This window comes from Pristis pectinata, chromosome 3 (assembly GCF_009764475.1).
Source record: "Pristis pectinata isolate sPriPec2 chromosome 3, sPriPec2.1.pri, whole genome shotgun sequence".
NCBI lineage: Eukaryota > Metazoa > Chordata > Chondrichthyes > Rhinopristiformes > Pristidae > Pristis > Pristis pectinata.
In genome coordinates this window covers 45,385,747-45,408,887 of record NC_067407.1, presented here as the reverse complement: position 1 = coordinate 45,408,887, position 23,141 = coordinate 45,385,747, and the positions used below count along the sequence as shown (strand labels likewise).

The window sequence follows — 23,141 nt, the reverse complement described above, 5'->3', positions numbered from 1 at the left end:
AAAATTGGAGCGAATATTCTTTGTATGATTAAGTCCAACATAAATTCTGAAAATTACAAAGATTAATTAAACCAAATAATATTATTGTGCAATGTATTTTCTGATGTAATCCTCCGAATTTCTGGTGGAGAGTTGGTGCTCATCAACCTTCACAAGTTTGATTAATTGTGCAATTAACAGATTTTAATCTGTGCCTAAGATTTTGTTTTCATGTGCAGGTAACATGCAGTAATTGTGTTCCTTCCCTTCAGGTGGTCCTCAGCACGCCAGAGGAAGTGTTATAGGCAATATTAATAATGTGGAATTTGGTGTTGCCTTACTAAATGCCACCATCTTTGACAGTTCAGAAACTGGGACACGAAATATACAAGCACAAATTTCCAATGTGCCAAGAAGCATTGGTAAGTGACTGGTGTTTGTTTGATTCGTCAATGGAACTTCTTTTGATTTGAACGTAACTGAAGGGTCTGGGCTGTTCAGTGGGCTTCATGTTCAGAAGCTGAGTTTGAAATCAGTCAATTGACATTCACTTCCAAATAAAACAAAGTGACAGAAGTAAATCTTTGAAAATAGAAGGAAGAAATTGAATAAAGAGACTAGAAGAGATGACATGGGAGGGAAAGGGGATATTACCTAGCAATTTAACAGTCTTGTTGCCTTTGTTTCAGTAACACCATGCAACAGTAACACCCTTGTTACTTAATAATGTATTTTGACATGGCGGTGAACAACACCACCTCTCACTTTCTGATTCTCTCATGAGCAGCAGGATTGTGACCCTTCCTTTACAAACACCCCTAATGCTTGAAGTGCGTTCTTACTGATAAATTGCTATTAAAAACGTGAGATGGGTCAAAATGTTCTTAACTCTGGGAAACACACATTCAGTGTGTGCAAGGAGAATTATGGTATGTACAGTATAGTTATTAGGATCTTGTAATACCCTGTTCTGTGTTACACATTCTACTGTATTTTTAGGCCCCGCCATGAGGAAGCTCATTTCAATCCTAAATCCCATTTATTGGACAACCGCAAAGGAAATTGGGGAAGCATTTAATGGATACGCTCTAACAAAAGGAGTTTTCAGGCGGGAGACACAAGTTGAGTTTGCCACTGGTTAGTTGATATTTTGATAATTTTTTCATTGTGCATAAAGTTGGAAGAGGAGATTAATAATCTTATCTGGTAAGTTCATGATTGTTGTTTCAGAAATAATTCTCTCATGAATTTGGAAAATGAGCATTTTCACTGCAGGGTGCACTCTCCCTAACTGTTTTCTCTTTAACATACAGCCTGGTCAGTGCAGAATAGTTGTCTATCCCTTTAAATGTTGACATCAATGTTAGGTGAAGACATTTTTAAATTAAACACGTATGTTTTGAAATCATAAAAGTTTTTGATGTTGTTTGCAGGAAATTCCTTTGCTGTTATGAAGGTGTAAAAGATTTATTTTAAATTAATTGAAGTGTGTGAACAGCTTTGTTAAAAATTAACCTCTCATTTGATCTTATTTGCTGATAACAATATTCTATAGCTATACTTAAGCACAGTATTTTCTTAACTAGGAGAGCTTATCATACTCTAAACATTTGATCTTGTTATTAAAGTAATAAGGGGGTAATGAGTCTGTAATAATGTATGGGAAACTGCATTGTGCTGACCAACAAGCATGCTTTAAATTAATGGGTACCTTTTGGGGACATTTCAGATTGCTACAACTAAAAAGTTTAATATCCAGTATAGTTCTTTTAATGCTGTAGTACTTGTTAAATTCCTTCCTGAATTACTTTGATAGACAATTCATTTTAATGACTGAATTAATATGGTACAGAAAAAAATGATGAGCATATTGTATAATGGAATAATAACCCACAACAGAAATCAAATATTCTCCAATGGAAAATCTAAGGTAATGAAATAAACCTAACTTTGTCACTAGACCAAATACATATCATTACAATTCTAAGCTCAAACATGGCCAAAATGAATTTCTGTTTCAAATTTAATATGGAGCCAGATTAAGTGGAGTTTCTTAGTCACATTTCCCAAAACTAGATTCTCATTGGCAATCTGACCTATAACCATTGCCAAACTTTGATTTTCAAGGATTAAGATATTTGCACCTTGTAGCCTTAGAGGGACGTTTTGCTGTATGTCATTTATGTGGACCTTTAAATTCCACAACAGGCTTTCCAAGTCAGTACTGACGAGCTCCTAGCAGAAACTGCTAGAAAAAGTGTGACCAAGAGAAACCCATGGCATTTTGGACCCACTCTATTTTTGTGTAGGTGTCCTTTTAGAACAATTCACCCTTGAATTTGCCTTGAACAGCAGCTCCCCTTCAGGGGATGACACAAGATATTTGGTCCAGAAACAGGCCATTCCACCCAACCAGTCAATCCCAACATTTATACTAGACTTGAGCTTCAGTTACCTCTGACATTGTAACCTTTCATTCCTCTCTCTCTCCAGCTTCCCTTAGATGCAGCTGTACTTCTCACCTCAACTGCTCCTTGTATAGTGGGTTCCACATTCTTACCACTCTTTCTCTAGAAAAGTTTCTTCTGAATTCCTTATTGGAATTCTTGGTGACTATATTCTTCCCCACAAGTGGAGACATTCTCTCTGTATCCATTCAACCTAAACAGTTCACAGTTCTAAAGACCTCTTTGGGTCACAAATAAAATGAAAAGGGTCCATATCTGACTGGCCTTGCCTTAGGTTTTGCACAGTATTATACCAAGAAGTTTTGACACCTACAAATATCCATCATATTAAGTTTTCTTTAACTTACTTCATCACACGTTACTACATTTGTAGGATTTGTCCAGCAAAGCACCGACAATGCTGAAAAACCATGACTAAACCTCAATATTACAGAATTCATGTAGGACAAACCATTCAAGAATTGTGAAAACAAAACTTTCTTTGGGGCTACATGTAGAGCTTGGGCATGAGGTTGGAGTCTTGTCTCTGGGGTGATGTGCACTTTTTATTCTCAAAGTAACTCATTATCAGGTTTAGGGCACAGCTTAACATGCTGTTCAGCACTAGTAGTGAACTAATTCTAAAGAAATGGTAATAAGTTCTTGAAAATCTGAATCAGCTCCCATTTCACAAAGTTTGTATGCAGCAGTATGGTGTATTTATTTACTGTAATCTCTTGGCTTTGAATTCAGTACCACATGGTGAAGCATTAATAATAGCATGGGCTGCATTAGTGAGAATTCTTTTTGGTTTGGTCACTGTGGTTTCTAGGAGAGATACTACGAATGACGCACATTGCTAGAGGCCTGGACTCTGATGGGGCACTATTACTCGACATTGTGGTGAATGGATTTGTGCTGCAACTTCCTTCATCTGTAAACCTTAATGTTAAGGTACAATAGGAAATGCATTATGATTCTCCATAATATTAGAGTAAGAAGAACTTAGAATTCTAGGTTGAAGTGCATGCAAATTCTTACCCAAATGTTCGGTGCTGGGATATGCCTTCGGCTGTTTAGGTCTGTCATGCTTTTACATCATGTGCTGCATGCTACAGTATTTCAAGCAAAAGATCTTTATGGAAACAAAACTCCATTTCAAACTATTATCAGCAAATAATCTCTGCCCTCAGGTTGTTCCAATGCTGTGCTGTCTGTGAATAATGAGTTGTCTTTGCACACTTTCTATGAAGATCTGAATGCATGCATGTTATCTCTGCTGGTTCCAGCACAGTTCTTGTCTCTAATGACCAACAAATGTATTTGGAAACAACCAGTCATGTCCCAGCCCATTTTGAACCCCATATTGTTATTACTCCAGTATTTAAACGTTGACCCAGATTTTGCAGGAGTGGGGTATCCTTCATGTTGGATGGTTTGAAAAGGTTGTGTTCCAAGTTGCTGCAAGTTCAAACTGATAACATTATGTAGGGTGTTGGTGAATAATTGGACAAATGGCACATATAATCTGATTAATGGATTGAGAAGAAGAGGAAATACTGGAGAGAGAATTAGAGCACTGAATTCAGTGTTAAATCAGGTACAACAAGATAAATGGAGAGAAAGAAAAACTGAATAAACATAAAAACAGACACTGAAAGGTACGGCAATTCAAGTCTCTCAGCTTCCTAAGAGTTCATACTTATGTTTGATTGCCTTCCAGGTCAGACAGAGTGAATGGAAACAATCAACATTTGTCATTAAGAAAGTTTAACAAGATTTTTTCTTGTTAGTCTGAAATAAAAGGTTGTTAAGGGCCAGATGCCATTTCACAAAGTAGATGGGAGAGAAGCATAAATTGGCCAGCAATTTGTGACAATTCACAATCATGGATTATCTCATCCTCACAAGTTGTCAGCCAATTTGTAAATTAATAACAGTCTACTGATCAAATGCATTACTTTTTCAGCAAATTCTGGGCCTTATGGTGTAATAGGACTGATAACGAGATCAATAAATCTGTGATCATCATTCAGCAATCTTAATGAAAATCATAGCTCTAATTTACAACTTCAAGCATAATAAGTGCATGCAATTCTGTGGTGTTCAGGATTACGCAGAGGACTACATTCAGACTGGACCAGGCCAGATTTATGCCTACTCCACCAGGATGTTTACAGTAGATGATGCCAGCATACCATATTCTTGGAATCACACCATTACTTATGATCGTAATCAAGGCCGAATGCCATTTCTTGTGGAGACGCTCCAAGCTACAGCCATTGAGGCAACATATAGCCCACTTGATGAAATTCTGGAGTACAAGATTCATGCTATCATCACAAAAGGTAATGAAACAGAAAGCTGGTTCTGATTAAACTAAAAGAGGTCTTTCCATTTCTCGAATTGTAGTTAGCTTTATAACAAAGTTCAATTCAGCCTGATGTTCTGGTGTTATCAGAAAGAATTACTAATGTATTCTATTTTTGTAATTCTGCCCAAACTCAGAAATATTTCACTTAACATTTTTCACTCTTTCTTGGCATACCGCACCTTTTTTTTCTCCTGCTCTTCAAGTTCCATTGCTCTGTGAGAGCAATTTTTAATGGTAACCCCAATTTTTAATATTTTCTGTGGCTTTGAGAGTCACATTTTTTGATATCTATTGTTTTTGATGCTACCACATTTAGTTAATTGTTGTAATGATGATTGGTTCACAATGGGGAAAAGTTAGTTATTTTGTATAACTGCTTAACATTTCCATATTGTATACTTTCCAGCTATTAATTTTTATTGCAATAGACATTGGAATCTTATGTGAGCTTTTATAGATTTAGAAAGTAAACACGGATAACTGTATTTTGTATTTGGAATGCAAGTAATGTTTAACATTGGAGTGTAAAAAAAAGTTACTCCATCGTTTCACAAAGACAAATTCACTTGGGCATAAAATTCTTGCCTCAGACAAATTTTTTGACTGAGGCAAGAATTAGCCTGTTATTAGTTAATTGACCAGAAATGCCGATAATAATTTGACAGAGTTGTCTCATTTACCATACCAAACTTGATATTTTGCAATAATTTACAGCCAATGTTGTTCCTTTGTTTAAGAAAAGTAACAGGGACGCACCAGAAAATTATAGGCCAGTGAGCCTTACATCACTGGTAGGGAAATTACTGGAGAAGATTCTTAGGGACAGGATTTGCTCGCATTTGGAAAAGCATTGCCTTATTAGAGAAAGTCAGTGCGGCTTTCTGCAGGGAGGCCCTGTGTCACAAATTTCATTGAGTTGATGAAGCTGTTTGAAGAGGGTAGGGCATTGTAACAGACACGTGAACAGGCAGGGAATAGGGGGATATAGACCAGGTGCAGGCAGATGAGATTAGTTAGACTGGCATCATGGTGGACGAAAGGACCTGTGCAATATTATTCTATGCTCTACAGATTGACACAAAGAACACTGGCAGTGCTGTCAAATACAGTCTTCATATTTATAATTGTGTTAAATGAATATGTGATATGTTTGACAGTACGATTTCTCCAACAAAAATGGCTAGTTTAAAAAAAACTGCAATAAAAAGAATCTGCAACTAGGAAGCTGAGATAAGGACACAATAGTGAAAATAGGGAAACAAAAAGAGGATTAGCTTTTTGGATGTATCCTGTCCCTCAGAACTATCACCAGCAAAGGAGCTTTATTTCAAAATATCAGCCTCTCTTCTCAATGTACAGCTGACAGGTCTGCTGTGTACTTTCAGGGTTTTCTGTTGCTATTTATATCATAGAGACATCATTTAATATATAAAATCATTTGGCTTGTATGGATTTAGAAGAAAAATTACTATATCAAAATATCTCTCCTATTTCTCTGAGCCAAGCGTGCTTGCCCTTTGGTCAAGGTAAAAGACTGCCAAGATGGGAGAAGGTTTGTCTTAAGAATTCACTACAAGTAATTGAATTAAGTTCCCCAAGACTAAAAGTTATTTGTTTCATGCAGGTGACCATAGTAACCAGTGTCCAAGTGGTTTTGTTTTGGATTCAGTTGGGCCTTATTGCTCAGGTGGGTTGAATATTGTCGTTCACTGCTGAACTAGATTTTTCATTTGACAAAAATGCCTTGAGTAAAACAAATGGCACAAAATCCTTTTTAAAACCTTTGGTTATTCCAAACAGATGAAGATGAGTGTGCCATCCGGAATCCCTGCTCTCATATGTGCCACAATGCAATGGGGACATACTACTGTTCGTGCCCTGAAGGTCTCACCATATCTGCTGATGGAAGAACCTGCCAAGGTAAATTAGATTTCGGCTGGACAAAGTTCCAATCAGTGCTCAACAGCAAGAACAGAATTAATTCTTGAATAAAACTTTAAAAAATCTGATCGTGAAATTCATTGAACAAATTAAGAAAGTAACCTGATATTTTTTTTTTGCTCCTTAATCCTTTAAATTGAAACCAAAGCCAATTCTACTATTAATGTTCAATGAGATGGTTACATAAAATTCCATCACCAATTATCTGTTCTTTATTGACTATAACTGAGGCACAGTGCAAGTTAATTACAATGGGTTTTCTTCTCCGACACAATCCCATCCTAAATTCAGAAAAAAGGATAATAATATTTGTGGGCAATGGTATCTATTACCACCACAATGCTTGATACAAATTTTCTCTCTCTGATACCATCATTATTGGTCACCCTTTTCCCACTTGCCACATAAAAATGGAAGCAGCAAACAGATCTTCAAACCTCATCAGGTTTCCTTTTCATCACGAATCCTTTGCACGACCCACCATCACCAAGTTTCCACAGTCACAATCTGGAAAGAGATGCTAGTCTTTAAAAGATGCTTGCAAAGGCCCAATGGTCCACCTGTGGAAAGAAAAACTTTGTAGCAGAATCCTGTCTCTTCAATTCAAGCACAGCACTAGCTGCTTGAAGTGTGTTCTCGCCCACTGGTTTCAGTGGTAGGTTCCTTTCATGAACTTTAGGGAATTTCTGCTCTTTTAAAAAGGTCCTTCAGTGTCTTATCCCCATTACAGCAATGTTGAAATTGTGACTATCTGTCACTGAGAAAAATTCAGTGGAGAAGTAAGAAATGGTCTTATTGGGCTCTTTGTTAAGATGTACATTCCAAAGCAAAACAGAAAGAATTCTAGTCTTTTAGTTACTAACTCGGTGGCTGGCATTTTGCCAACATTTGCAGGGGTAAATGGGGGAAAGCATTATATTGCTCAAAGTAGCTTCTGGTTATGGTTTGAAATGTAAACATAAATGATGCAAATTTCAGAGCCAAGATTAAATGGCAAAGCTGTTTTAGATAATTGAGAACAGTTGGTGGTCCCTGAAATCCTAAAGGATAGAAAGGCATCTTTGCTCACAAACATTAAATGGATGTTATAATATTGATTGTCCATTGTCGTTCTCCCCCAGTATTTGCTTGCGTTGACTTCAGAAACTGGATATCAGGAGTAGGATACCAAGACCAACCATACTTTTGCATCTGTTTAGCACTGCGAACCATAATCAAATCCTGGTTACCTGGACAGGAAATCTGAACCTTCTGCAAATCACTGTTACAATGTAAACCACTAACACTTGTCATTGTTCTTTCAGATATTGATGAGTGTGCTTTAAGTGGTCACATTTGTCATGCAGGACAAGACTGCGAAAATACCATTGGCTCATACCGATGTATAGTGAGGTGCAGCATTGGCTTCAGACGGACTCCTGAGGGTTTAAGTTGCCAAGGTATTATTGTTTCTCCAATTGTTTTACATCCCTTCAAGCAAGTCATGAGGAATATTTGCAGCATTTCTGGGATTTGCTTCAGGTGCATGTGTGGTTAAAGGGAGGATGGGAAAACTAAATGTAACCAATATCCATATTAAAATATCTCTCGAACTATTAGTTCACATGGACCTAGGGAAATAATCTGAACAGATAATCTAACCTTCCCATTCAGCAATAAGGGAGAAAAGAAATGGAAGGAACAGCTTTGACAACTTGAATCAATTTTCCTCCATTCCACCATATTTTGCATTTGTTCTGAGTTGTTCTTCATTTTATTTTAATTCAGTTTTTCAGTATAAAATTACTTCTGGTTCGTGGCCGTTATTATTATTTATACAGTATCTAAATGGGTACAGATTGGTGTAGCGAGAAGTTCCCAGCTGAGTCAACTACATTAATGCAGAGGGTGTGGACTCTGACAGCGCAAGAATTAATTATTTTTTCTCGACTATTCCTTTAAGGTGTGCTTTGGGGAATTATCATACGTCAATGCAAGTAGTTATTTTGCATTATAGAACTTTAGCTTCGGCAAAGGTGAAGCAAGCAAGCCTCGGTATACAAAATATAATATTTTTTTTCTTTGTGCCAGATATTAATGAATGCCAAGAATCTAATCCCTGTCAACATCGCTGTCTGAACACCATTGGGAGCTACCGGTGTGTATGCAATCGAGGTTATCAGCTAAGAGGTAGAAGATGTATGGGTAGGTACAAAGGGTAGGCTTAGGAAACTTTACATTAACCATCAGAAATTATTCCAATGTCAGCAAGCTGAGAAAGAAATCATCATTTTGTAATTAAGGCAGAAATATGCATATTTAAAAAGCTGTTATTCACACAATGAAATCCAATAAAGTTCATTGCAGAAGGCTCTATAGAGGCCACAATTCACAAACTGCAACACTACTGAGTATGTTCTCGATTTTGTTGCTCAGATATCAATGAGTGCAAACAGAATGTATGCCGTCCTGATCAACAATGCAAGAATACCCGAGGGGGATTCAGGTGCATTGATCTGTGTCCAAGTGGAATGACCAAAGCTGAAAATGGAAGCTGTATTGGTAAGTTTAAGGCAGCATGGTTGCTTTAATTTCTAAGCATTGGTGGTAGTTTGGAGTAAAGTGGATCATACTTTTTCTGCCTGAATCGATCCCGACACTGATTTATTTGCCTTGAGATTTGTTCGGAAAAAATTAAAGCTAGTATTAAGTGCAGTTGTATCTCAGAACCATCAATGCCTTAAAGACTTATGATATTCAATTACCTTGAGCTGGGATGCAAAATCAAAACCTAGCATTAACCTTTTTAATGTACTGCATCGACCCAGTCAATTATATCAAGATCAGAGGGAATAAATTTAAATAGCTTCATCCCTGGGGAGGAACTGGTGGTAGTAATCGCTTAAGGATTGAGCCATTCCCACCTTCCCACACCAAAAAGAAAATAACTCTCTAAAACTATGTTGCCTGCACAGATTTGCCTCTGGGAGCTCCTGGGAAAACAAGAAGAGGGCAGAAGCTAGCTGTAGATTTTTGTGGGGCTGGGGGAATATTGCTATTTGCCCTGAGCCACAAAATCTTACCGTTAAACTTATCTCTCTGGTGAAGGATCCTTTAAAGAATATAGCCCACTCAATGACTAAAGGAAGGACTGCCCCAATTTGCATATGCCTGTAATATTTTAACATAATTGCAGTGAGGGTCCTATGGCATGTTTAAAGATGGAATCTGAGTGCTTAAATACTTTCTTGCCTGTATTTTGTTTGGAGTTTGGGGGGGGGGGAGGGGTGCGGGCAAGAGGGTGGTGGGTGTCCATATAAAGGCTTATCTGTAAATTGGTTCAGCTGGTCAAAAGTAGATACAAGTAGGCAGATGGGAAAATTAAACACGCTACAAGCTGGCAAATCCCCGGAGCGATATGCTACATCCCAGCGTTCTCCTGCAGTTGGCTGTGGAGAATATGAATACATTAGTGATCTTCTAAAATTCCCTAGATTCTGGAGCAACTTTGTCTCCTTGGAAGCAGGTAGCAAATATGGCATTATTACTTAAAAATGTATGAGAAAATAGGACCATGGACATAATTGTCAGGAAATTATTGTAATCTGTTGTTACTAAGAATGAGTTAACAGTGCACTTAGAAAATCAAAATATGATTAGGCAGAATCAACATGATGAAAGAGAAATCATAAATGACAGATCTAATTCATTGAGGATGCAACCAGCAGGGTAGGTAAGGGGGAACCAATGCATATACCATATCTGAATTTTGAAAAGGCATTGATAAGGTACCCCAGAAAAGACTGTTAATCTAAAATAAGGGGTCAAGGTGTGAAGATAATATTAGCCTGGATAGAGATGAGCTAAAGTACAGGAAACAGTACGAATAAACGTGTCTTTTTATATTTGACAGGTTTTTAGGATCATAGGGATCAGTATTGAGCCTTTTATCATCATTCATAGGGATTATGAGACAGTGACCGAGAAATTCAGACGTGGAGTTCCATTTTTTTTTACCCTCCATCTGAAAGTCAATTTTTTTGCAGCACTGGAACATGCTTGCAATAATGTCTGGTCAAATTGCAATATTTGGGAAATTTGACCAGGTTCTTCTGGTTACAGTTCAAGCTTTTGTAACTGATATGAGTTCCATGGCAGAACGACATAAAAGGATGTCATTCCTCATGTAATGGAGCATTGCTGGGGAGATATGCCCATATCGTTCCTGGACCAATCATTGTTGGACACTTCTAGGACAACCATGTTTCTCAACTCTGCAATGGACTGGGATCTCATTAGTGCAAGTATCATGACAGTTCCTCCTTTCTCTGAATCCCCCTACCCACAATATCACTTTCAATATCATCAATATTTCCCTTACCCCATTTATGCAAGGTTCTTGATCTCCTGCCAGCAATCACTTCTACCCCTTAGACCCCAATCTGGTCCTCCATCTCCAGCCACCTACCCCCATGTGGTATATCTTGCTTTGCACTACAGGGCATGGGAATGAGACTAATGACTGTTCAGTACTGCTCAAGTTACAGCAATATCTAGATATGGTAGGATACCCAAATCTGCAGATGATACAAATTTGGGTGAGAAAGTGAGCATTGAGGACACACGTTGCATAAAGAAGCAAAATGGTGGTAAGGTATGTGAGAGGAAGGTGTGAAAAACAGAAGTGTTTTTAAAATGGTACAGTGGCAGGAAATAATAGTGTGCAAACATTAAAAAGGTAAGTACTACATTGGGCTATATTGCAAGGCAATTCACACAGCGAGTGCTTAGGTTCGGTGACATCCATGGACAGAGAGGAAAACAGGTCTTTCAAGCCTCAGATGTTTAAGGTTGTAATAAAAGGTCTTCTACAACCTGAAATGATACCTGACTAGCTGAGTATTTCTAAATTTTTCTATTTTATTTTAGATTTCCTATATCTGCAATATTTTGCTTTTTATTCCAAGTTGGTTGGAATACAAAAGAAAGAAAATCATGCTACAATTATGCTGATATTTGGTGGGGCTACACATGGTGTATCATGTACAGTTGACATGTTTCTACGCAAGGAGGGAAATATCTATCTTGGAGACAGTGTAGCATGGATTCACTGGACTGATCCCTAGGCTAAGGGTTTGTCTTAAATGGAGAGACTCAGTGGAAGAGATTGATCTTTATTCAGAGGAGTTTGTAAAAATGAGAGGTGATCTCATTGAAGCTTCATTGAAGATTCTAAATGGTATTGACAAGGTAGATGCCAGGAGGCTCGGTCTTCTGCTTGGAGTGTCTGAAACTGGGTTATGGAATGAAGAGAAAGCATCAATTATTTGGGACTGAGATTCATACCCCTGTGCTCTAAGTCTTTGGAATTCTCTATCCCTAGGGCCTATGGCTAATCAATCACAGAGTAAGCAAGATAGAAATTGGTAGATTTTTTAATTGAGAAGGGGAGTGGGGAGGAAAGGGGATGCAATATAGAATTGTTCATGCATTTCACTAGACGAATGATAGAAGAACTGCAGGGCCTAATGCTTGTGTTTCGTACAAGGACCCACCAGCTTTTCCCCTGTTGGTCACCCATTGTTTTCAGGGTCATCACCAGTTCACAAGCTCTCCTTTAAGAGGGATTGCAAGATAGAGTTGTTGCTATATCTGATAGAATTTGAATTCTACATAAAGTTTCTCAAAATACTAAAGCAAAATACTGCAGATTCTGGAAATACTCAGCAGGTTAGGCAGCATCTTCAACCTGAAATATTAATCCCATTTTAGTTCAGATACTGAAATGACAAATTGAAATGGACTGGGCCAATTAACATGATAGGCCTTGTGTTTTACCACAATTCATAAAATTAGAGTGTTTTGCACAAAGAAAAGTTCCAAGTGAGGCAAACATTGCACCCTCCATAAACAAAAATGTGCTTGATACAACATATTGTACATTAAAGCAGTTTTCATTGATTTTTTTTTCTCTATAGATATCAATGAGTGTAAAGATGGCACCCATCAGTGTCGTTACAACCAGATCTGTGAGAATACTCAAGGGAGCTACCGTTGTGTTTGTCCACGAGGCTACAGATCACAGGGAGTCGGAAGGCCTTGCGTAGGTCAGTAAAATTTAGTAATCACAGTGTTCCTTCTTTGTGTAACGCTGGCATGTTAGTCTAGGTTGGATTTTATTTGGAGAAAAATCAGAGGAAGAAATAGAAATTTATCCTCATCAGGTTAGATGAGGAGGGTTGGGTATGTCATTAAACCAGTTTGAGTTTGTTGGACCAGCCAACGCAATCAGAGGAGGGGAGGGAGATGCCCATATTTTGTCGTTCATTTTCTTAAAGATTCACATTTCTTTTAATGATGCAATACAAGCCTGGAGCTTTAATTTTATCAAAGACTGTACTTTTAATTGTTTCACACTTCTTTTAACCAGTAGTGCATCAGAAATTTCTCAGACAATAAAAATACAAGAAATTAGGAGCAAGAGGAGGCGACCTAACCCCTCAGGTCTGCCCCATCATTTAGTGTGCCAATTAGAACATAGAACAGTACAGCACAGGAACAGACCCTTCAGTCCACAACGTTGTGCTGAACTAATTAAATTAGTAATCAAATGCCCAACTAAACTAATCCCTTCTGCCTACACAATGTCCATATCCTTCCATTTACTGCATATTCATGTGCCTACCTAAGAGCCCCTTGAACACCTCAATCGTATTTGCCTCCACCACATCTGGCAATGCATTCCAGGCACCCACCGCTCTGTGTAAAAGTTGCCCCACACATCTCCTTTGAACTTACCCCATCTCACCTTAAATGCATGCCCTCTGGTATTAGACATGTCACCCTTGGGGGACAAAGATACTGGCTGTCTACTCTATCTATGCCTCTCATAATCTTATGAACTTCTATCAGATCTCCCCTCAGCCTCTGGTGCTCCTGAAAAAACAACTCAAGTTTGTCCAACCTCTCCTTAAAGCACATGCCCTCCAATCCAGGCAGCAACCAATATCAATCCTGGTAAACCTATTCTGCACCCTCTCCAAAGCCTCCACATCCTTCCTGTAATGGATGCACAGTTAAATCAGAAAGTTGTTGTTCTAGTGGTCTGCTCCTTCAGTGCTATACAGGCGTCTTGCTGAGAAACTCTGCATTGAAATGTAGGGAATGGTGTACTTAAATGGTATACATCCACCAGACATGGGGAAAAATAGGACTTGTTCATTCTATTGCATTTTTTTTTACATACTTATAAACAGCTTGATCATCATGCTATCTCAGTGATTTTTTTTACAGTTGTAGACTCTAATTTCTGCAGATTAACTATTTTCGAAGAAGTATTCCTTTTACTTTATCTTTTATCCTTCTCTTGACTGGTCTTTCCTTCATTTTATTTTACTTTATGTATGATTAGTCATTGAATTCACTATTATAATTTGCATTTCCTGGTTTGGAATGTGCCACTTATTAACAGTTCTCTGACCTGTGCTGAAGGTGCACATTCACATGTTCTGTTTTCACAAATCCCACATTACTTGTAGGAGGACACAATGTTATTTTGCTGCTCCATTAGCAGCTACCTATCATCAAAAGCCTGGAAATCTTTGAGCAAGTGGAAGCAAAAAGAACAATGTCCAATCATAAACAAAATATGGCCCAATATTCCTTAGAGAAATATTAAATGTAATTTCTCTCAACCACCTCAGCTAAGAGAGAGTAAGCTAAAGAACAGATTTAAATTTGGGGAAAAACAATGTAGTTGAATTGGCTAACAGACAAAGCCTCAGTTACCTGTTGGTTCTTATGTCTCAGTAAGGAAAGCTTGATGCAAATGCAAGATAAAATCATTATGTAAAAATTGACTGGTTCATTTTAGGAATTAAAAGGTGCTAAAAGATATGGTACAAAAACAGGCCTTTTGGCCGGTGAGTCTGTACTGATCATCAAGCGCTCACTTACACTAATTCTACATTAATCCAATGTTTTTTCTATTTTCCTTTTTCAATCTTTTTATTAGTTTTCAAATTAATACAGATTGATATAGAGCATCAATATTTATACATGTAATGCAAAGAGATCAGGATAACAATCATAGCATATATAATCATAAAGAACAATAAAATATTAAAAAATCTGTAGATCCAACAATCTCTTAGTAAATGAATAAAATATAAAAGGAAAGAGAAAGATTTATTATATAAATTTAAAAAAACCCAAATCAATAAAAAAAATTATAAACAATACAAACTAAACAAAAAAAAAACTGGGCTAAACTTTCTCAGTAGAAACAAAACAATATTATGTCGTCAAGTCCGTTCCTCCAAGTTGGAAAGTTATTGAAAGGGGATCTACATCGTGTGAAAATATTGAATAAATGGACTCCAAATATCTTCAAATTTAAGCGAAGGATCAACAGTACCACTCCTAATTTTTTCCAAGTTTAAACATGATATAGTTTGAGAAAACCATTGAAAAGTAGTAGGGGGTATTGGATCCTTCCATTTAAGCAAAATGGATCGTTTGGCCATTAATGTAACAAAAGCAATCACACGGTTAGCGGAAGGAGATAAATGGCCATTTTTTCTATTTTCCGTACTTTCCTGTCAATTCCCCCAAGATTCTACCACTCATCTATACCCTCGAGGCAACTTACAGCTTTTGGTATATGGGCGTTAACTGGAGCATCCAAAGAAAATCCATGCGGTCACAGGGAGAATGTGCAAACTCCACACTGACGGCACCCAAGGTCACGATTGAACCTGGGTCTCTCTCACTGTGAGGCAGTGGCTATGCCACTGAGCCACCCACAAGTACGCTCTGTTACAAAAGTTAACCAGAAAAAAAACACCTGGTTCAGCTTCTGTGGCATGTGAGCTAGGCTGTTAGAAAATGAAAGAAATCAGACTCTGGTAGTCTTTTTCCCACTTAACATACATTTACCCAGTTTCTGCCAGGGACATTGATTATGACAATTGTAACATCAGAGCAATAACTAAACAATCCTTGTATTTGTTGTGATTTGATGTCGTTCCAATATATTGCCAGCTAAACAAGTGATTTGAATATTTAAATTCAACAATTTTTATTCTAAAGTAAGTCCAAACTAATCAATAATGATTATTCATTCTTGTATTTTAATAAGTTTACGTGTTATAACATTACTTACTCCAGCTTAATATTCTACTTGCATAATCATTTACTGTTATCAGGGTTTTCACCATGCTTATTTATTAATTTTCAAAACTATCAGATTAGTTATCAGATCTTTCCAAAGTAATGTTTGGCCTGGATCATTAGGTATGATGGTACTGCTTGTTCCTATTTACAGTTATTTTCCATAGGTCTGAATCCTCAAGTTTATATTTTTATCAATGTTCTATATGCTGCAGGGCCAGTATATATAAAATAATTTTGTCATTAAAAATACATTTGATTTCTTACATTTAAAAATGATGTACAAGCTGTTAGGTTTTAACTCTCATTCATAATCCAATTAACAACATCATTAGCGCTGTTTTAATCAAGGTCTCATGTGACAAACCCTTATTATCCACTGCATTAAACAGAAAACTGCCAAAACATTAAACTTCCAGTACAACCTTTAGTTGTCTAAAATTACTTTTAATTTGGTACTAGTTTAGCAGCTTCTCATTTGTCGTGCCCACTGTTTGAAGCAGAAATTGAATGCCACACTGGATTTCTTGTAAGGTAGCTGCAGAGTGGAGGCAGATTTTGTCTGTATAACAATGGTACAGAGTGGTTGACGATGGATGTCAGGAATAGAAAGGACTCTAAGACTCACTTAAAGTGAGCAGATAATTACATAAAAATAAAATTACAAGAAGATTAAGTCAAAATTCTCCCAGCAGTTACTTAACCATGTGTCATCCCTATCTTCCAACTCAGGATTGCGTAATTAGACGAGGTAAAATTCCAATATTCGTAACCAGTCTGTCGCTCTCTCACCAACATCCTCATTAAAATTCCCATTACACTGGTTGCATCAGAAGTATTTCTGTTCAAGATGTAAGCTAGATTTGCAGTGTGTTTCAGTCAAACAGACATCCATATTTTACATGTTCCTGTCAAATAGGTCATATTGTGTTTAAATTCTCTTTATTCAAAATCCTGCCTGGAGTAATGTGAGTAAAATCAGATTACTCCGTGTGTGACAGGCTTACTGTGTTATCCAAACTGATCCTCTTTTTCTGTGTTCTCTTTTCTTTCCCTTTCATGGTATATTATGCTGCGACCCATGTCATATGAGCAGACATTGACGAATGTGAACGGGTGCCTAAACCTTGTGCATACCACTGCATCAACACACCGGGCAGCTTCAAGTGCGTGTGTCCACCTGGACAACATTTGTTAGGTGATGGGAAATCTTGTGCTGGATTAGAAAGATTACCAAATTATGAGAGAATTTATAACTTTGGCCAGTTCCCCAGTGTGGGTTCCTTCAACCAGCAACAGCAACACTTTAGTCAGACCTCGCAGTATAGATCCCACGTGGGCTACGGAAGCCTTTACTGTGCGCCTTTCTCCAGGACTGGCAGGAGCATTAGAAAAACATGCCCTGAAGGCTATGAGGCAAAGCATGGCAATTGCATAGGTAAACATCACCCTTTGTAAATGGAAAACTGTTTCTTTTTATGTAGTATAAACTGGGGAAAAAAATTGATAAAAATGTCTTTAAGGCTGCAAAGCTGAAGTATCACTGCACAGGAAATTGCTTCTAGATTACATTCACTAATCTAACTTGGCTTGTGCCTTCAATAGTTACAAGCAATGTGATTGTTATTTTCCTTTTGTCATAATTTACTAATTTCTTTTGATTTCATAAAGCCATGTTGTTTTTCCCTTAGTCTGAATATCTATTTCACCTTCAACATCAGCAGAGCCTTAGGGTGCAGTGTGAGCCAACCTCAATGGAAAAAAATGTGCAAATAGTTTTGTTCTGCTACCTAACCAGTGGACTTGCCCTGTTTCAGTAATATAGTTAATTTTAGAGTTAAAAGGAATTTATGTAACACTTAGATGCATTTCAACATCCTGAACAATTTGACTTGAGGGACTTGAAATTTGGTATCTATAAGACAGATGTGCCAAGAGAATGCAGATATTTTAAGTTTATTAATCCAGTATCACAAAACAAAAGGTGAATGGGTAGAAATTCTCATGCGCCTAGTCAAGTGTTAAAATGGTTCTGTTCAGGAGACCTGCACTGCAAACTCATCTTGTACACGGGCATCGACAAATTCAAAGCACTTTGAAAGTGACCTGTGGTCACTGTGCACACAAGCAACAAAAACCTGTAAGTGATATGCTCACTGCTGCAGAGCAATTAAGGAGGCGGTTCTCAATGGAAGCTGCCCTTGAGCAATGGGGCCGATTTAGAGCAGTGGCGGGGCCGAGATGGGAGCGGCCATCACACATACTTTAAGGATGATGGGACATTCTACCTTCAGAAGTGTGTACATGGGGGAAAGAAACAGACTAATAAAACACCACTCCCACGTAAAAAAAAGGACATCATCAGCAGGGATTTCAGTAATGGACACCCAAGGACAGGTCCTTTAACTTCATAGGAGCTCTTATTTCCATGCTGTTTCTTCAACACAAGCTCTTTATTATTGTGGTATTATCATTAAATCTGCACTACAGATACAGTGTTGTCACTGCTGTATGTTAGTAGCTCCTTTGCGCACTAGCCTTTGACATGCACGCACAAGACCATAATTATTTGTACTACAAAATAGATTTCTAGCTGACAATGTCTGTTCTCACACATGAAGAGCAAGCCCTTGGACAAGGTAGCAGAGGACCGCTGGCAGCAGAAAAGGAAGAACATGGAAAGTGACCAAAAACTGAATAAAAACAAGTTCTCTGATTTCAGAAAAGGACAGATGTTCCGAAGTTAATACAAACCTTTTTAATTTATTTCATTCTATTAAGTTGTTTCATATTTGTTTTTTTAAATAATACTGCATTATTGAAATACATCAAATTATGCCTTTCTCATTTCATATCCAACAGTAATATCCATTAAAATGCAAGACATATAATCATAAATTCTAACTTTCTGAACTATAACAGAAAATCTGTCATTTGATACCACCTTCATTGGTCAATCATTGCCAGTTATTCATTGTGATTAATACTTAGTTGATTTTTCTGAATGTTAACTTATCAATTCACAGATATTAATGAATGTGAAAACAAGGAACCTTGTCAGCATGACTGCAAAAACACAGCAGGGAGCTACCAATGTCTCTGCCCCAGTGGATACAGGCCTCATGTCCAAATGGAAAAGCATGTCACGGTAGGATGGAGTTTTACAAGTCTCTTGTAATGTTTTTTGTGGAGTTGTTATTTACACAGTTGATACATTGATTAAGAAAATCACGTATGAAGTAGAAACAGGAGGAGGATATTTGGTCCCTTGAACATGCTCTGCCCTTCACTAAGATCGTGGCTGATCTTTTACCCCAATACCATTTTCCTGCAATAATACCAAATCCCTTGATATCTAATAAATTGTCAGTCTGTCTTAAATATGCACAGCCACTGAGCCTCGAAAGCTCTCTTGGGAAGAGAATTTGAAAGTTTCACCAGCCTCTGGATGAAGAAATTTCTTCTCATCCCAGTCCTGAATGGCTGACCTCTCATTTTGAGACTGTAACTGCTAGTCAAAGATGAAGGGAACTTAAATTTCTCATCAGTTAACCACACTGGCTTGCTTTTCACTCTGCCACTGGTTCCAAAAATCCCAGCCAAAGGAAACATCATCCACGCATCCACCTGTCAAGCCCAATAAGAATTTGGTGGGTTTCAATGAAATCACTTTTCATTGTTCTAAATTTAAGAGAATATAGACCCAATCTGCTTAATCTCTCCTCATCTGACAAACCAAATCAAATCACTCAATGTAGTGAACCTTCATTGCACTCCCTCTAGTGCAAGACCAGATCTAGAAATTGTATTCCTTGATGCATACTCACTAGTCAAATGCTTAGAATAGATATTTTTCTTGGACAACTTCTGTAAAGTTGCTATTCTCATTTGTATCCAAAGCAAGAACTAGAGGCCATAAATATTAAAGGTCATATTTGAATCAAACAGGAAATGCAGAAGGACCCACCTTACCAAGAGAGTGATTAGTATGTGCAGCTTATCACAATAAGTAGTTAAAGTGAATAGCATGGCTGGATTTAAGGGGAAGCCAGATAAACACCTGTTAGAAGCTGTGTTACTCGAATTGGATGAAGGGCAAGGATATTACATTGGGCAGAAGAAACAATATGTTACATATGTATAGCCTTACAACTAACACACATCCATCACATTTTGGTTCAGTTATCAAACATTGCCTTGAAATTTACAATTCTGTGGCTATTTGTAAAACTAGCCACAATCACATGATTTGGTCTGCTTAATGAGAACAGTCCTTTTTGTTTGCTATGATACTTTACTATGTCAACTCTTACAGGTTTGATTAAGTTTTAAAGGGAATAGTCAATCTTTTAAAACTCCCTCATGGGCAACTTTGTAAGAAAACATCAACGACAAGGGTGACGTCACAAGTTAGCTCCCTCTGTGTCTCACCTAACATCACCTCATTGCTAATGTCAGGAACTTGACTTTGGCAATTTTTTGCCTTCTGCTGAGGCCAATTGTAGCATTCCAATTGCAGTATTTGCAATACCTGTCCCAGTGGGACCCCCAAACCAACCAATTCTGGCCTGAATGGTCAGTGTTTGAGGTGGTGCTTTTAGTGGTCGAAAATCCTTACATTTATTTCTCTTATTATTTTCCTTTAGATCTTTATCATAACAATTTGGATACCACTATAAATCTTTAACAGCAGAACATTTTCATAATATTTTATATCCAGAAGTATATTTGGTATTTTAACAAAGCACAACAACCCCAATCCTGTGGCTTTCATTAGTAAGCTCTGATAGGTCTCCATGCCCCTTAATTTTCAGTGAAAAATTATAATAATTTACCATGAATGATTTTTAATCTATGAGTGAAAAATTCATTTGTTTTGATAGGTTCCGATAATAGGCACTCACGTATTTTAGAAGAAATGTAGTTGTTGCAATACATAAACATTACAAGATATTTTCTTTTCTGATGTCTGCAGACGTTGATGAATGTCTGGAACAAAACATCCATTGTGGAGCCAATCGTATGTGCTTTAATATGAGAGGCAGTTACCAGTGCATAGACACTCCTTGTCCACCCAAGTACCAGCGAGATCCAGTTACTGGGTATGTTTCCCCAATGCAATTAGCTTTGTTCTACTGCTACTTTTTGGTTCCTTGTTTTACATTGTTTTTACACACAAAAAGGAAAATGATTACCAACATCTGATCCAACCAGTTAATGAATTATTTTTCATTCATTCCCATTGCTTTCCTCATTCTGTGTAAGTAAATCAAGGCTCGGAAATATATTGATCAGCACATTCCTTGAAGATAACATTTCTTACAAAAGGTTGGTTCACATAATGCAATGTTTCTATTCACTGTATATTCAACATTCTTTTCTAATTAGAAGAGACAAGATAGGAAGTTCTGTTCTGCTTTATAAACAGGCTATGGAAATGTTGACCAAATCCAAGCAGATTGGATTTTCCAATAGAATATTGCATCTAGTAGATAATTATTAACTTTTCCTCCTCATAGTTTACTCAATGAGGGTGTAAGCCAGAAAGCAGTCATGCTTTCAATAGGTCACATATGAAATACTTTAAATGGCTGTGTTTGAATTATGACTCACTTCAGTAACTTAAACAAGTTTATACACCTGCATAGAAACATTCTGAAATATTAGTGCTTGAAAGTTACAAAAGTACTCAATGGATGATTTTTTTTTTCTGTATCCAATGCCATTCTCCTTCCAACTCCAATTAGCTCCTTAAAAAATATAGATTGGGAATATGCAAAGTCAGTTAAGATTGTCAGAACATAGTTGGCTGTGCATTTCCAACATCTTATGTTTTTCCCCTCTTGATATTCAGTACCTATAGTTTATAAGGCAGTACTGCATTGTTCCTTCCTAGTTCAAATATTTGCACCAGACTGTAAAGTAAAATTTCAAAGAAACTAATCTATCAGATGTTGTTAGGTTGGACACAGGAAGATTCATGAGTCAGAGTCCAGTATATAAAATCTGATATTATTTCAGTGAAAACCACATCAAATGAGTTAAGTGGGTGCTGGTTCACGCTACCTGAATATAGATCTAATGTAAAAACCTGCTATGCAGAGTGATTAACCTAGGTAATGGACAGGGTTATCAATAGCAAAACCTTGGAATAATTTTGGAAACAGGACTGCCTTTCACAATGATGATGATAGAATGGATCAGAAGGCTTTCCTTGTTCTTTGAGCATGTGAATTGAAATATTTTTTGTTTCATAGATTTTGCCTGAAAAACTGCCCAGCCAATGATCTGGAGTGTGCCCTCAGTCCGTATGCCTTGGAGTATAAACTTGTCGCCCTTCCATTTGGTATTGCTGCTAACCAGGATCTTATCCGTCTGGTGGCTTATACTCATGATGGAGTGATGCATCCCAGAACTGTCTTCTACATGGTGGACGAGGACCCATTGATACCTTTCGCAATTCGAGATGAGAACTTGAAAGGAGTTGTATTTACAATTAGACCACTACAAGAGCCTCAGACGTACAGGATGAAAGTACGAGCTTCATCATACAGTGCAGATGGAAACATTGAATATCAGACTACTTTTATAGTTTATATAGCAGTGTCTGCATACCCATACTAAAAAGCACTACAACATTATAGTTTTTATTCACCTAAGTAAATAGGACTCAAATCCACCGGAAGCAAATATTTGAAATCTGCCATTGTCTAATACAGTTGTGAAAATGATGCTACGTTTTGGCAGTATGCATACCTGAAAGTTGCAGACAGCAGGTCACACTTTGCCAAGCTGTTTGAACAAGGGAGACAAATCATCATTCTCAGCAATGGAATGATTAACAAAGTTCTGACCAAATGACCACCAGCCATTTAAAGTCATTACACTGTATAAGAAAGCGACAAGTTCTGGGAGTCAGATATCAAGATGTATTCTATTTTTATGAAATGTATATATGAACAATTCTGTGTATTTTCTATGCAGTTATCTATGGTTCATTTATTTTTTACCCCAAAAGGCTAAAGTGTAACATCAGATAACAAAATAAAGGTCACAGCCTTCTAACTTCTATTACACTGAGCACTCCTTTTATTTACCCTCATCAAATGCAGCAGTCAAAGATTATTAAAATATTGATCAGGTTATTATGCTTTAAACATCCAAAACCTGACTGAAAGACCATTCTCCATACTTTACATATAAAAAAACTGGTCAATAGTTCAGTAAGGTGATGCCCGAGTCTTTCTTTT

At 37.3% G+C, this 23,141-nt stretch overlaps 1 protein-coding gene across 1 annotated transcript in view; it reads left to right on the top strand.

Annotated features, from left to right (window-relative positions):
- Positions 1 to 22,935, top strand: part of hmcn1 (hemicentin 1) — a 361,968-nt gene extending 339,033 nt beyond the window's left edge. Inside the window, 15 exon segments of the mRNA XM_052011513.1 lie at positions 252 to 401; positions 979 to 1,116; positions 3,259 to 3,380; positions 4,537 to 4,774; positions 6,425 to 6,487; positions 6,601 to 6,720; positions 8,046 to 8,180; positions 8,812 to 8,925; positions 9,157 to 9,282; positions 12,699 to 12,827; positions 16,988 to 17,329; positions 18,918 to 19,009; positions 19,012 to 19,039; positions 20,867 to 20,993; positions 22,149 to 22,935. Of these exon segments, the coding sequence (XP_051867473.1) occupies positions 252 to 401; positions 979 to 1,116; positions 3,259 to 3,380; positions 4,537 to 4,774; positions 6,425 to 6,487; positions 6,601 to 6,720; positions 8,046 to 8,180; positions 8,812 to 8,925; positions 9,157 to 9,282; positions 12,699 to 12,827; positions 16,988 to 17,329; positions 18,918 to 19,009; positions 19,012 to 19,039; positions 20,867 to 20,993; positions 22,149 to 22,515 (2,291 nt within the window). The 3' untranslated portion in view covers positions 22,516 to 22,935.
- The last annotated feature ends 206 nt before the right edge of the window (positions 22,936 to 23,141 follow it).